We start from the raw sequence: 16,049 nt of genomic DNA on the forward strand, positions 1-16,049 counted from the left end.
AAGTCTCTAACACCCTGACCTTTCCCCAGAAAGCCCGGGTCAGCGCACAGGACGAGGTCCCTGTCCACTGTGAATGAAAGCCTGTAGATCAGTGACTCAGTCGCAGCCTCTCGAGTTATTCACTGCACGCCACTGAGTGTATTCATAACAGAGACCGATGGACGTCTGGCTGAGGATTGGTGCTGGAAGGTGGGACTCACAGTTTTTAAAAAATCAGCCATCCCATTGAATTGGAAGGAGGGAAAAGGGGCTTCTGCTTTATTTATTTACTTTCCGTCCTCATCAGGGCCAGATTAAGGCCAACTGATGCCCTCAGCACAGCCCAACAATGGTTGCCCCTCGACCCTTCCATTGTCTAACTAACAAGACGTTAAGACTCATTAAATGATGAATCTGTAAAAATAGATTTAAAATTCAGTTTTCTTCCAGACCAGACCCCACAATTATATTAAATATAACCTGCATTTACATGGAATTTTTTTCATTTATTGTGGTGGCCCCTTTTTGTGGGCCTCTAGTTCAGCTGCACCATGGTGAATCCGGCACTGGGAAAAATCTCTCTGGTGCCCCATCCCCTTGGTATCCAAAGCACATGCTTATTTTGCTTAATGGTTAATCCAGGCCTGGGCACCACATTAGAGGTGGAAGGTTTGGAAAGATTACAGAAGAGCGTAGAAGGTCGAGGGGGGTTTGATAGAGGTGTTTAAAACTATGAGGGGGATAGTTAGAGTAGATGTGAATAGATTCTTCCCCTTGAGGGTAGGAGAGATTGGAATGAGGGATCATAAGTTAAAGGTTAGGGGGCAAAACTTTAGAAGTAATACGAGAAGGAGCTTCTTCACTCAGAGAGTGGTGGCTGAGCGGAATGATCTTCCGGAAGAGGTGGTTGCTTCAGGATCAATTTTGTCATTTAAGAGAAGGTTGGATGAGTGCATGGATGTGAGGGGGTTCGAGGGTTATGGGCAGGGAGCAGGTAGGTGGGTCTAGTGGAGTTCACTTAAATCGGTGTGGACTAGAGGGGTGGAGATGACCTGTTTCCATCCTGTAATTGATAATATGGTTATTAGAGATTTAGCAGAATGCTATCTGGGTTAGAGGGTATGAGGGTGGACAAACTTGGAATGATTACTCTGGAGAGTGGCAGGCTGTGGGGAGAATGATATGTTGGATGTTTGGAGTCTTTTTACCCAGGATAAAACTGGCAAGTACTGGAGAAAGGTGGGAGAGAGGGGTTCAGGAGATGTGTGGAGCAACCTTTTTACATAGAAAGCGGGATAGATGGCCTGCTGGTGAGAGTGGAAGCAGATGAGGTAGCAGTATTTAAGAGCTGTTCAAGAGCATTCGGAATATGCAGGGAATAGAGGAATACGCATTAACAGCAGGGATTCATTGGATTTGATATGATGCTCAGTGCAGACATTGAGGGGCGAAGGGTCTGTTCCCATGCTCTACACTCTTGAATGGTTCCTTGTGGACGTAGGACACTACCTTCTGAAGGAACTCCACCTTAATACTAGGCTGCCGGGATCCACCATGCAATGGCAAACAGTTTGGGGGTTGGGGAGGAGGGAGACACAATTCTGGAAGGTCTAAACCGGTCATATCCCGAGACAGGTGAATCCCTGAAGGAGGATCTCCTCCCCTCACTATCATCTGAGGACACCGACGTAAGAGAACTCTAATTGGATTGGGGGCAACTGGCTGTTGAGTAGAAGGGAGGGTCCCAACTGGACTGCTGACTTCTGAAGCTCCCTCAGAATTTGTAAGATCACACCGAGCATCACATCACTTGCCTTGAAATAAGGAGGTCTGTGGGTCAGCCCAGCAAGATACTTCACCTGAAGATTGCTATGGAAACTCCTCCAGTGGACGCCCAATGAGGTGTCTGACACCAGGAATGGAAACACTTGGACCTTCTGATCCCTGCATAGAAATGAATGAGAAACCAAACCCATGATCTAAACTCTGAACATCTTTAACTGGTCTGGACCACCGGGGGTGACAAACACCAGAACAACACCTTCATGACTTGCAGGGATATTTTGCTGGCTGATTTGCTGAGGGTTTCCAGTAATCTTTGCTTTCATTTCAGATTCTCAGCGACTGGAGCTTGTTGAACTTCTCCAAAGTTGAATATCAGAGGAGTCGGTGATGGGGTGGGGTTGGGTGATGCGTGATGGGGGTGAAAGTATCACCTTCTAGAAGAGCAGTGCATCTGAATGGAGCACTCACCCTCCCTTCCCCTCCCCCCCACCAACCCGACCACTACATGCTTCTCTTTTACTGGATAATTTCAACCTGTGTGGCAATTTATTTGATTTCAAACATTCTCACTCCTGCTCCAAAAATATTAACCCTCCAATTCATACTCAGCAACCAATCCCTTCCCCGGTCGAGCTCAGCTAACATATGGTTCTTGCTTATGGCCGTGCAGCAGAATTTTTGCCAAACACGTTGGACTGTGAGTTGGAGTGGGGATAATTCTGGACATGCGTCGAAGATCTTCACGTCATTCTGTCTCTTGAATCCTCATTGTCTAGCCTGACATCACTTCACAGCAGGCCTCCTCATCTTCCCAATGCACTGCATTTTTTGGACCTGTTAGCGGTTTTTAATGACACGCACACACTCATGCATGCACACATACATACAAATGCGCACACCCACGCATACATTCCTACAACTGCAAAACGTTACTATCAAAAGGCATGCCAAGTTCTTTTAGGGATTTGGAACTTTTAAGTTAAAATGTTACATGAATGTATAAAATTTTCTGTCATTAAAAACTAAGAACAATTAACACCCAATATCGCCCGATTGCTTCAAAGTAGTATGTGCACTAAATATCATGCAAAGTTTTACGTTAGACACAAATACAAAATTTAATAATAGTCCACAGTAATACAACAGCTCAAGGAGACACTCTGAGAAAGTAGAAAACCAGTTAACGCTGAACAGCGTGAACCAACTGGATCCTGAAGGCAAATTCCAATTTGCTTCAAGGATTGATATCCGGGAGGTTCTTCCATCTGCGAAATCTCTCAGCAGAGGGCTTTGAAATCTAATTGCACAGATTGTAATATAATCATGCCTGTTACACAATTGAATGATCTTTTAAAGAAAAATTCACAATCCACCCCCTGCACATGAACTTGTTAACATGCTCAGAGGGTGTCTGCTTCTGGGATCCTTGAGTCTACATTGACCAATGATGTCAGTAGAAGACAGTCCAAAGCCAAATGCCCTCCCTCGTATTCCAACCGGGCCCCTGGGACTTTGGGAATCATTTGGCACTCTTGTGAACTTTAAGACATTAGATTGGTAGAGAGAAAAATCGAGCGTATCCTTGGTGCTGATGTCGAAGGCAGTGTCTGGGCAATGCATTGTGTACAGAGATTATTTATTCAATGCCAGTTGTGGATGAACCTCCTTAAAAAAAAAATTCACAGCTGAGAATGGCACCTTTATCCTCTCCCGGGTCAAGGGCCACATCTTTTATATGTTGGCTGTTGCCATTACAAGGGATGAGGCGTGGGGTGGGTTCAAGGTCAACAAAGGATTCACCTCTTCCCTGCTCCTCCAACCTGGTTGGATAACTCAAACCTTAGATGAACTGGGTCACCAAGTATAGAATAGATACCAGGTGGGCTAAGCTGCTACCAGCCATTTGGAAGTGAATTTGGCACCTTTTTAAATAAGACACATGCAAGATTGGAATCAGTGTGGACCTGGAACCAAGGTCTCTTTGATGCTGCTGGGATTACTGTTTGAACAACTCACTAATGGGGTCTGTTGAGAACCCTGTCTTGCTGGTGACTTGAACTTGCAATGTTTGAGCAAGGTCGTTTGAAAGGTTGCTCAGGGGTCACTTTGAAACTCCCCACCTTAGCCATGAACATCTCAGAAGCTTCCATTCTTAGTGAGGTTCAGGTATACTTCATGTGAGAGACCCCAGCCCTATCACGCAGTTCCAGGTTCCCAAAGGGTAGAGGAGGATCACTGGACCATCAGGTGAAAAGGAAAGGAGGGGGAGCACCTCTCAGATAACTGTGTCATCACTGGGAGGCTCTCGGAAGCTGGTGCAAATCGTCCCTCACTCTCACCCCATACTCAAACCCTTCCCATCCCATGGCCTCTGACTTATGACATCTGGGATGGAAAGGGTGTCTGCACCGTCCTAAGGCCGAAAAAGGTGCAAGGAGCCAGGCTGAGTGGTGTTGGTGCTGCCTTCACCCTTTCTGCCCCTACTGCCCCCCTGCTGCCCGTTTGGGTCATTGCCGAGTGATCTGCAAGGAAGCCCTTAGCATTTGCTGGTGGTGCTGAGACACACTCCCCAGACCACAAGGCGAGGGATCTGCTTGGGGGCACTGCTTGCTCCACAATGTCGCTGGACAAATGCACGCAGATCTCATCAGATCTCATCATTGCGCATCAGACCAGGTCACCTCCCTGAGATTGGCTTGTGCTAACCACTTTAGGTGAGAGTTATCTGCCTAGCAAGACTTACAGAGCAAACAGAAAGGGTTGAAACCCAGATGTAGAACAATATAATTATCTTCCCTTGCAACATGAGCAACCCAGGTTGCTGTCAGCCAAGGCAAAGGGTAATGGGTGAGGCACATACACCATGTGGGGGCTGGTTGCAGAGTCTTGTGCTTAGTTTTGCAAATTTCCTTCATCCTTCCTTCCGTTCTCCTTCCCTTGTTCCTGATCGAATGTGCGGACCTGTACAGAACTGCACGGTAACTGGCAAACCCTAGGTGTCCCATTCACCAGCTCACTACTCGGACCTTGCACTAATCACACTTACATAGAAGTACGAAAAGAATATATATATATATTTTCTGACATGTTATGGTTTGCTTGTTTCCTGTCGGACGAACGGTTTCAGCAGAAGCGAGCTTCGGGGCTGGGGGTTTGGAGGGCGGAGGGGTGGTGAGGGAGGGGAAGTGGGGCTTGTGGGTGATGGGATCAGGTGATCCCACTCTCCTCAGCTCTCCCGGTCCCGAGGTTCCTCCTCAACAATTGTGTAGTCGGCAGCCGTGCCGTTTTTGGCCAAGGTCACCTGGAAATAATTATGAGGGAAGTCTAATTCAAGGGAGCTTAGGCACAGGAGACAGCGCAAAGTGCGGGGAATGAAAGCCAAGGGAATGAAGACAAACTCAAAGCATTGGGGCAAGGATAGACTGGATTCACCCATCAGTGGTGCCTTGTATCAGAATGGGTGCATTGCAGAGAAGTAGGCCCGATGGTCAAATAGCTGCCTGCCCTCATTTCAATAGAAAAACGACAAGGGTAAATGTGATTTTGGGTAACAGTATAACATGGACGATGATGGTTGAACCAGTCCCATCTCTCCCAATGCTTGGTTAGGAATGGAGAGATGAATGAATTGTTATTATCACCCACACCCAAAGCCAAAGAGACTGCTCAGGTTTCAAGGTCTCCTCTCCTTTCATCATCCCTTAGAACCACTCTTCAAAGGAACTCAAATCCACCTCACTCCATGATACCTTTTACCTCCTACTTCTTACCTTCATGTCTTTTCACCCACGAGGTTCCAGCTGTCAAGGACCCATGAGCTCTGCTGCTTCATGATTCTCACCTAATGAGCCAACAGACCCGACAGGCCAGCCAACGTCTTGGGAAAGAATGTGTACGTTGCTTGTATGTGAATCGTAAAAAGTTAGTTTGCAGGTGCAGTAAGAAGCGATGTTGGCCTTCGCTGCTGGAGGGATTGAATTGAAGAGCAGGAAGGTTCTGTTGCAACGGTGCAAGGAGGTTCAATGGCCACTGTGCAGGGAGGTTCCGCTGCCACTGTGCAGGGAGATTCTGCTGCCACTGTACAGGGAGGTTCTGCTGCCACTGTACAGGGAGGTTCCGCTGCCACTGTACAGGGAGGTTCCGCTGCCACTGTGCAGGGAGGTTCCGCTGTCACTGTGCAGGGAGGTTAAGCTGCAACCATGCAGGGAGGTTCTGCTGCCACTGTGCAGGGAGGTTAAGCTGCAACCATGCAGGGAGGTTCTGCTGGGACATGCAGGGCACCTGGATTACTGTACACAGTTCTGGTTTCCTAGCTTGAGAAAGGATGTACTTACTGGCTTTGAAGGCGGTGCAGAGGAAGTTCACCAAGTTGATTCCGGGGGTTAACCTATGAGGAGAGATTGAGTTGTCTGGCGCTATACTCAAAGGTGTTTAGAAGGATACATACTTTAGAGGAACATATAAAATTATGATAGATAAGCTAAAAGCAGGGAGGTTGTTTCCATTGATAGTTGAGACGAGACTAAAGGATAGAGCCTCAGGATTCATGGGAGAAGATTTAAGAAAGAGGTGAGGAGGAACTGCTTTTCCCAGAGAGTAGTAAATGTGGGAAATTCTCTGCCCTGGGAAGCAGTAGAGGCTGCCACACTGAAAGTCGAAAAAACTGAACAAGATCACAGATGAATATCTTCTCTGCATGGCACTATTGAACCACATCTTATTCTTGGGGCAACAACAGCAAATACCAGAGGGCATCAGTTTAAGGAGTGTGGAGGGAAAGTTCAGGGGAGATGACAGGGGTGAGTTTTTTTAACTCAGATTGGTGGGCGCCTGGAATGCATTGGCAGGGGTGGTGGTGAAGGCTGGTACAATTGAGACATTCAAAAGTATCTGAGACAGGCACATGGATGGAAAATAAATAGAGGGTTATGGGTATGAGGCAGCGGGAAAAAACCTTGTTGTGGAGTAGGTTTACATAGGTCAGCGCAACATCCTGGGCTGAAGGGGCTGTACTGTGCTGCAATGTTCTATATTCTAGCAGGAGAATGAAGGGTTTTGGGAAACGAGTGGGCAAGTGAAGCTGAGTCCACAGCTAGATCAGCCACGATCTTGTTGATTGGCACGGGAGGATGGTGGGCCAAATGGCCGACTTCTGCTCCTGTTTCTTAAGCTTTTAGAAAGAATATTTACTAAGCAAGCAGCTGGAAAACTCAGGTGATCTCCCTTTGAGCTGCGACATTATTTTCTGGCGTTACCAATGATATAGCTTTGAGTAATTTATCTTCATCGAGTCACAAACATTTGATTTAATTCCAATATAAACGGGGAAGCCAAAACTTAGCTGAAGAGTAAAGCAATAGACAATAGGTTGCAAACAGGAGCCACGTGAGAGGAAATGAAGGGCTCCTGAGGGTGGTGGTCTCAGAGAGAGAGAGAGAGAGAGAGAGAGAGAGAGAGAGAGAGAAGGTTACCATCTCCCATCTTGACAATGTTTTACAGGAACACCACTGAGAGCATCCTGTCTGGGTGCATCCTTGCATGGTACGCGGTAGTTGCAAAGCATCGGGCCAAAAGCCAACATAAAGGATCATCAAAATGGCTGAGAAGATCACTGGGGGGGGGGGTTCTCCCTTATCCTCTATTGATGACATTCATCGGGGGCTTAAATAAGCCTCAAAGAATTATCAAGGATCCCTGCAATCTACCACGCCTGATCTCTGATCTACCACAATCAGGAAGGAGCATCAAAATCAGGACAGCTAGGCTGGGAAATAGCTTCTTCCCATTGGCTGTACAATTGATGAACAGTGTCCTGTAACCTTGGAGCTGTTATAAACGAAATGAGTAAATTATTCCAATTTATTTATACATTTATTCATATTATATTTTATGTATATATATAATTTGTGTGTGTGTATGTGTGCACACCATGGACCAGAGACATGCTAGTTGTATCTATACAATTAAATGCTAATAAAATTGAACTTGAACTTGGAAAGTTAAAGTGATCCAAACCATTCTGTGGTTGTCTCCCAATCCCTGAAGGAAGTGGATTTTTTTCTTTTATTATTAGACAAAGTAAGGAATCTTAGAGCAGGATGTCCACAACGAGAGAATGTCCATTCATTGCTTTACAGGAGCGGATGCGAGAGAGTTATGAGGGTGACTGAGGGATTATAGCTGGGAGAAAAGGTTGATTGGGCTATAGCTATTTTCTTTGGAATAGAGAAGGTTGAAGGGGAGATTTAATTAATGTATATAAAATGGTAATGTTAATGGTCAATGGAAGATAGGATTTATTCTCCTTATTGGCAAGGTCAAAAGCTAAATTGGTTGGGGAATGAGAGTAGAGTTGGGGAAACATAATTCCCCCCACCCCCCCACCGCACCCCAGAATGTGGAAGGATAAGCACGTGGAAAAACAGAAACCAACACAGGATATGGAGTTGATGTGTTGCAACCTACGAGACTGAGAGACAAGAAGGTAGATAAGGATAAGCTTATAAATGCGAGGATCTTGAAAGGGAAGGATGGGCCCTGCAGGAGCTTTATTTGGCCAACATGGTCACCATTGGGCAAAGATGCTCTTCATCTGCACAAACCTTAGAGGTAGTTTAACACAGGGAATGGAACAGGGCCCTAACTAGGGTAAACAATGACATGCACTGCCCTGGTTAAATAGGCCAGGGCTAGACCAATCCAAGTTGTTACCTTGGAGCTACACAAGAATTTGGAATAAAGGCGACCATGTCGCTAGCAAAAGGGCGGGCACAGATTGGGCCACGAGTATGTTCATGGCTGCATGAGATGAAGGGTCTCGAGCCGAAACATCAACTGTCCCTTTCCCTTCAGGTGCTGCCTTACTCGTGCAGCTCCTCCAGTAATTTGCCTTTTAGCTCAGGTTGCATACTTCCTGCTTGCTGAAACCTTGGTGACTATATTCATTCAATGAAACACCCCTTATATTTGGGTAGTGACTGGCTCATGACTCACATCATGAGTAACAGCCGGAGGAAGGTTTGTCACTGTTGTGTTATCTCTGACCCACCTTCCACAGAGCTATGAATTGTTCACTTTACGAGATCTGTTTCCTCAGACAGGTGTCAATTTTGTGGGTGGGACTCGACAGCTTGGAAAAGTAAGCCAGTGTTAAGTCGAAATGGACAGGACTCTGTGTGGCAAAACTACAGCACAGTGACTCAAACCTTGCTGTGAAATTCAACACTGGAATTGACTCATTGGTGGGTTCTACACATCTTAGAATCAATTTTATTTTCTAAGGATGGGCTGGGAAAGGATGTGAAGTGTTGTTATAAACTCCCTCAGTCGATGTGGAGTGAACTGCCTTCAGGGCGAGTTGAGCTGAAGTGGATTTGAGTTCAATTATGTGAAAAAAATATCATTGCTTTGAATCCCTCTTGGCTGCATGTCACAACCTGCTTCTCCTGCAGCTTGTGGATTGCCAACACAACGCTCCTACGCCAGATCCCAGGAGACAGAGAGAGCAGAGATGTTACAGGAGAGTGCATGCATCGGTACATCACAGATAAGCAGCAAATGAAATGAATGGACAGAAAAGACAGTGGGAATACAGCCATTTACATTCCAAGCATCATTAGTGAACAAATGAGATGTGCATGATTTAAACAGGGTGTCCCTGTACCCCAAAAGATCAGACAGGCTAACAGGCAGCCCAGACAATCACTGACTCCTCGCTGGTGCCTTGACTTGCCTCGCATAGGTTCTGAGGACTTGTCTTACAGGACAAAGGGGCCTCTATATCCATGCTTGTGCTCTGAGGGATGCAGGTAATTCCTCTCTTGGGGAACAAAGAGAAGCTGGAGAAATCAATGGGTCAGTCAGCATCCATGGAGAGAGATGGTCGAAACTTGATAAATGATCCTGACCCAAAACGTTGACTGACCATTTCTCTCCACGGATGCTGCCTGATCTGCTGAGTTCCTCCATCTTCTCTTTCTTCATTGATGCCTCTCACATCTCTCTCTCTCTCTCTCTCGCTCCATTGTATTACTCAACCGTGAATTGTCAAGGAATGTGAAGATGTGTCCATCACTCTATGAAGGGAATTCTCTTACACTGTTCCCTTCCCTCACTTTCAACGGCCCTCCGTCTCCATGACCATGTTCTCATCAAGACTCCCTACCACACCTGTCTTTTGTTCTGCTTCATTGAAGGGTCCCAATCCGAAAGGTTGACTGCCCATCTCTACCCATAGATGACCCTGGAAACCCTCCAGCTTTTCTTTGGTGGCACAGGATTCCGGCGGCAGCCGTTTCCATGTTTCTCAGTTCCTCTCTCAGCCCTGCCACCGAGCCTTACCCACTAGCCCCAAATCAGCCTGCATGTTCTGAGGCAAACCCCTTCCCCAATCGCCAACTCCTCCAGCCCTCACTGGGGCAGCACAGTTGGCGTGGCAGAGAGCGCAACGCTGTAATAGTGCCAGTGATCGGGACTGGAGTTCGGATTCCACGCTGTCTGTAAGGAGGGATCAGATTCTTCCCACTATTCAAAATTGCCAGGGATTGTAGGTCAATTGGGCAGCAAGGGCTCGTGGGCCAAAATGGCCCATTTCTGTGCTGAACGTCTAAATTTAAAATTTAAATTAAAAAAATTTAAATGTAAAGCCCCATTCATCAAACAAATACCCCTCCCCATCTCCATAGAGACTCCCAAATTCAGCCCCACCCTTCCTGACTATCACTCAGTTCCGGGACACAATCCACAAGTCTCCCTCATCATGTCCCGTCACTAGGGCAACATTGTAGCCCTTGCCTCAATCACTCAATCCTAGCAGCCTCATCATGACCAGCCTCCATTTCCCCCATTGTTCCCCCTTCACCCAATTCTTCCAATCACCCAACTCCCTCCACCCCATCACTAATAAACCCATTGTTCCCCCCTTCACCCAGCTCTTCCTATCACCCAACACTCCACCCCAACACCCAAGCCTCCTGACCAACATCCAGCTCTAATTCTAAAGAATCCCTTCCCCATCATCCTCCTTATCACTGAATGTCCTGCCTCCAAATCACACTGATCATCCCACAACTCCACCCTTCTCCAATTCTGCCCCCTGTTGCCCATAATCGCTACCCTCTGTCGCAATTCACAGTCAAAGCCTCTACTTCCTGCCTCAATGCTGAGGTCAGGGTTTCCTTTCTCTGCTGCCTGGACTGTTAGCTGTCATTCTCCTTATGGCTAATGCACTCCAGTCCAGGAAGAGAAAAACCAGCGACCTCCCACCGACAGTGGCAAGAGGCAGGAAATGTTGAATCGGCCCAATGTCCAGACTACCCATGGCTACAAGCCTCTCTTATTGCACCCATGGAGATTTACCTTTTCTCTTTTCATACTATGAGGAAGCTCCAGCATGACAGATATAAAAGCATCTTAATAACTTTAGTGGCATAATTTATATTAATCGGCACAAAAATAATCTATTTCACCTATGAATCTTCACAGGCATTTGTGATATGGCCTTAAAACCAAGCATTCAGGCCCTAAAATGGACCAGTGGGAGATAACATTGCATGCACCCACTTTGCCTGCTGCCAACATTCTAGCCACAGTGACTGTTGAGGTAAAGAGCAACCACTAAAACAAATAGCAGGAAATGGAGAAAGTGTAAACAAAGAGGCATTGTTAGATGCAGGTCTCAATATCTGTATATGTGAGGTATACCTTGGAGTCTTCTGCCTGGAGGGAGATGTTGTCTGAGTAATTGGCTTGGTTTGAGCTGTTCTCGTAGTGGGTCTTCAGGCCCTCGTGTATGAAGGACGTCTTGGCCAACCTTCCATCCTCGAGCAAGGCGTGCTGGGCGTCGATGCTCGCCAGCTCCTCTTTCGACAGGTGGAAGACAATGCCGGCGCCGAACGAGTCCCCAACAACATTCACCGAGGTCCTCATCCTGTCCCTGACGGGCAAAGGACAAGGTCAGCCTCTCTTTCTCTCGCGGCATCGTGGCCTGAGGTGGCTACAGGGCAGGTCGCATCTCAACTGGAATCTGGTCCACCGAAAAGCCACAATAGAAATTGTTAGATTTTTTTTGTGGTAAATTCAAGGGATTAAAAGTTAGTGCAGTGGGGAATGGCCCCTAATGTAAAAAAAAATCAGCAATTGCCCTTTTGAATAGTGAAGCATGGAAAATGGGCTGAATAGATGACAGCTTCTATTTCTTAAACAAACGGGCATCAAAGTGTGAACCTGAGGGGCAAAGGACAGATTTATTTCTCGTAAAGGTCTTGACTTGAGGTGTTGACTGCTCATGGATCTGCCTGTCCCATTGAGTTCCTCCAGCAGCCCATTATTTGCTCAAGGTACCAGCATTTATAGCCTCTGAAGATACTAGTGCTTTGTGGAAGTGCAGACATTGTTGTAATGTAGGAATGACATCAGCTCGTTTGCACCAATCCAGATGTCCAGTGGCTTCAGAGCCACAAATACACTAATAAATGTAATGTCTTAATACATTCTAAATCAATGGTTTTCAAACTGCCCCCCTGAACTCCCAGACCACTTGAAGTAATCCCTGTGCCACCAGTGCTCTGTGATCAGTCAGGGATTGCTTCAGGTGGCGTGTGGGTGGGAAAAAAAAGATGGAAAACCCATTGTTTTAATCATCCCCAATGGACTCATTCTGTGCCCGGTTTCAGAACCCCAGAGGAAATGGGTCAATTACAATTTTTCTCAAGCAAAATATTTCAGGAACAATTGGGTCTAGAGCAGTATAGTTTAATAATTTTTCTAAAGATCTTTCCTGCAACATTATGGGGGAGAATCAATTTCCTTTATTCCCTTTAAGAAACTTGAGTCCTGTTATCTTTGAAAATTTGAAGTGTCTAAAATACATTTGGACAGGTATATGGAAAGGAAAGGTTGAGAGGGATATGGGCTGATCCCAGGCAAATTGGATTAGCTTGGTTAACAGAGACATGTTGGGCTGAAGGGCCTCTTTCTGCCCCCTCCCATTTATTTTGTGCAGTCTGTCGGAAGCAGTTGAGGTAAATTCTGTTTACAAACCTGTTGGTTTAAAAGCTAGTTATTAATTATGACAGCTACAAAATGACTGGGTGGTTGTTGTAAAGAGTCATCTGATTCACTATTACTCCTGTGGGGGGTTGGGGGGGGGGGGGGAGAAAATCTGTTGTCCTGCAATGTTCTGTCCTACAGGCCCACTGTACTCATTGGCCTCTCTCTGCACTCTGCAGTTTTGCTGCTGGGCTATGTATGGGTTGATTGGCTGGACAGCTTGCAAAACAAACCTCCTCACTGTATCTTGGTACCTGTGGCAAGATACTTGAACCTGAAACAAATGAGAAGCAGTTTAGAGCTGGGAATACAGATGCACTGAGTGTTGTTGAACCTGGGAACTCAAAAGGGGTTGAATCTCAACACTGATCAGGGAACTGCAGGAACGCTGATGATTCGAGCTGTGAACACAGCCAATTAGACCATAATATCAAAAGAAGTAGGAGTGGAATTAGGTCATTCAGTCCAATGAGTCCACCTTGCCATTCCATCATGGCTAATTTACTATCCCTTTCAGCTCTCTTCTCCTAGCTTTTCCCTGTAACCCTCAATTTCCTTCCTAATCAAAAACCGATCTACCTCAAATATACTCGATGACCTGGCCTTCACAGTCATCTGTGGTAATGAATTCCATCAATTCACCACTCCTCTAGATTAAGAAATGCTTGCTCTAAAGGGATGCTTTTGTATTCAGAGCCTGTGCCCTCTGCTCCCTGCCTCCCCCACCATAGAAATGTCCTCTCTACCCTGTCCTTTCAGGATTCAATAGGTTTCATTGAGAAACCCTCCCCCTCTCCCACTGATTTGGGATCTGGAAGAATTCCAGAGCAGTGTGTGACAGAGTTTATAGAAAAATTTTTGGGAGAGAAATTGGGAAAAGTTTGTTAGAGCAGATCGCATGCAAACACTTTAAAGCAGATCTTATTTGAAATACTGGAGACAGTGGCTTCTCACACCTTTTTGCAAGAGCTTTGAAGAGTGCTCAAGAGACGTTACTAATGGATTATCGGGTATTAAAAGCAACTTTTGTTTAAGTAACCATTTGTCTTGGTGAATATCTATTGCTGCTGGGTTTTGGGGTCCTTTGGGGTCGTAACAATTGAGATGAAATTTCAAATTGGGACCCGAGCGAAACTCTGATGTGTAGAGTCTCAATGCAAAGCTGGAAACCGGATCCCAATCTGAACATTGAGCTCAAAAGTTTGCTGTTTCTAGTCTTAGTGATGATGTAGGACCAGGATTAATTAATTAATTAATTGCATTTACTTTGCCATTTTCCGAGCTGATTTTGAAGGCTGGGCTCATTTATTTTAAATAATAACACCCAGAAATGCCAGAGGAACTCAGATGGACTTGCCACTTCCGTAGGAGGTAAAGATCTATTACCGGCGTTTCGGGTAATAAAAATGCACAGAAATGCTGGAAGATGGTAAAAAAAAAGCCTGAATTTTGTAGTCCATCCCTACTTGTCTAAGCCATGCTTTGCATTCAGGAATTCATTGTTGGAGTGGGGAAACATTGAGGAGTGTTGTGACATGAGGTTGAAGGTTCGGAGTTGCTGAATAGGGTGACGGTTCGTGATGGGGCAATGAACAGAGATGAAGTGGATGCATTTTGTTTCTAAGAATTAAATGCCCTTAAACTGAGGGAGAGATAATAACCTTCCCTTTCCCAGTCCACTCCCCACAAATTGGCACTTATTTGCAGAAGGCCCTCTTTAACTGGGCCATTGTTCACATTGAACTCCAAGCATCTACGCTCTGTGTGTGGGGCTAAACGAGCTCCCTGTTGCCAACCATTTTAACACTCCCCCAACCACTTCTACACAGCCATGTTTGTCTGTCCTCAGCTTCATCCGTCGACAGGGTGAGGCCAAACATAAACTTGAGGAACAACAGGTTTTAAGCATGAGCATTGATTGTTCCAATTGTAAGACACCCCCTCCCCCCCCCACCACCACCACCTCTATCTGATTCCACTGTTTCCATCTCTTCTTTGTCTACTGCTCTACTTACATTTTCCCCATCTCACCTTCCCAGTGGCCTCTCTCTACCTGTCTCTCCAACTCTCTACTTTCCGTTATATCACCTCTGGGCCCATCCATTCCCACCCCCATGACCAGTTTTTCCCCTTCACATATCTGGGCACCTTTTGTAATCTTCATCTTAATAAGGGTCCAAACCGAAATATTGACTGACCATTTCTGCCCCGGATGCTGTCTGATACACCGACCTCCTCCAGCAGTACACTATTTGCTAAGTGCTTTGCATTGTCTGTGTTTATATTATAGACCAGTGGTTCTCAACCTTTTCCTTCCCACTCACATCCTACTTTAATTAATCCCTATGATATCAGTGATATGTGATTAGTAAGGGATTGCTTAAGGTAATATGTGGGTTGGAAGGGAAGGTTGAGAATCACTGCTCTCGATCCGATTGTTACTGAAATATTTTGCTTGAGAAAAATTGTCAATAGCCCATTTCCTTCGGAGTTCTGAAACCGTGCACATAACGAGTCAATGAGGGACAATTAAAAGAGTGGTTTTCCAACTTTTTATTCCCACCCAGATACCACCTTAAGCAATCCCTTACTAATCACATATCACTGATACCATAGGGATAACAAAAATGGTATGTGAGTGGAAAGAAAAAGGTTGAGAACCGCTGGGTTAGATTCATCATTGTCACTGAGTTGTACAGCACAGAAACAGGCCCTTCAGTTCACCACATCTATGCTGACCATTTTGCCCATGTTCACTAATCCCCTCCGCTCACATTAAGTCTCACCTTAATTCCATCCCTTGCCTATTTAAGTGTCTGTCAAAAATCCTCCAAAATGTAGTCCCCTGGCAGCAAGTTCCAGATATCAGATACCCCCAGATCCCATTTAAAACTTCTTGCTCTCTCCCTAAACCTGTGCCAGTTAACAAGAAAATCTGCAGATGCAGGATCGAGTGCAACACACAAATACTCTGGAGAAACACATTTCCAGCACATTTGGGTACAGGACTGCTGAATTTCTCCAGCACATTTGCACTTAAACCTGTGCCCTTTTGTTTTGGATACTCTCTCAGATAGGAACGAGATTTGCACTGTCTGTGCTCTCTACGTCTCTCATACGCTGATTTACTTTTGTTAAGTCAACCCTCAGCCTCCTCTGTTCAGGGAAAACAACTCTAGACCATCCAATCTCCCCCATCCTGCCAGGAGGGAGATTGGGAAGTATGAGATCAGGCA

General features: G+C 45.8%; 1 protein-coding gene across 3 annotated transcripts in view; it reads right to left on the reverse strand.

Moving 5' to 3' along the window:
• Positions 1-2,262: 2,262 nt before the first annotated feature.
• LOC138741499 (excitatory amino acid transporter 2-like) overlaps positions 2,263-16,049 on the reverse strand; it is a 251,683-nt gene continuing 237,896 nt past the window's right edge. For 2 of the 3 annotated variants that reach the window (XM_069895695.1, XM_069895703.1), the window contains exons 10-11: positions 11,467-11,698; positions 2,263-5,065 (exon numbers count right to left, since the gene is read on the reverse strand). In XM_069895695.1, coding sequence (XP_069751796.1) covers positions 4,991-5,065; positions 11,467-11,698 — 307 coding nt within the window. In that variant the 3' untranslated portion in view covers positions 2,263-4,990. Of the gene's footprint in view, positions 5,066-6,098; positions 6,152-11,466; positions 11,699-16,049 lie in introns of all 3 variants that reach the window. The other variant, XM_069895711.1, reaches the window with a different exon arrangement.

This window comes from Narcine bancroftii, chromosome 1, assembly GCF_036971445.1.
Source record: "Narcine bancroftii isolate sNarBan1 chromosome 1, sNarBan1.hap1, whole genome shotgun sequence".
Classification (NCBI taxonomy): domain Eukaryota; kingdom Metazoa; phylum Chordata; class Chondrichthyes; order Torpediniformes; family Narcinidae; genus Narcine; species Narcine bancroftii.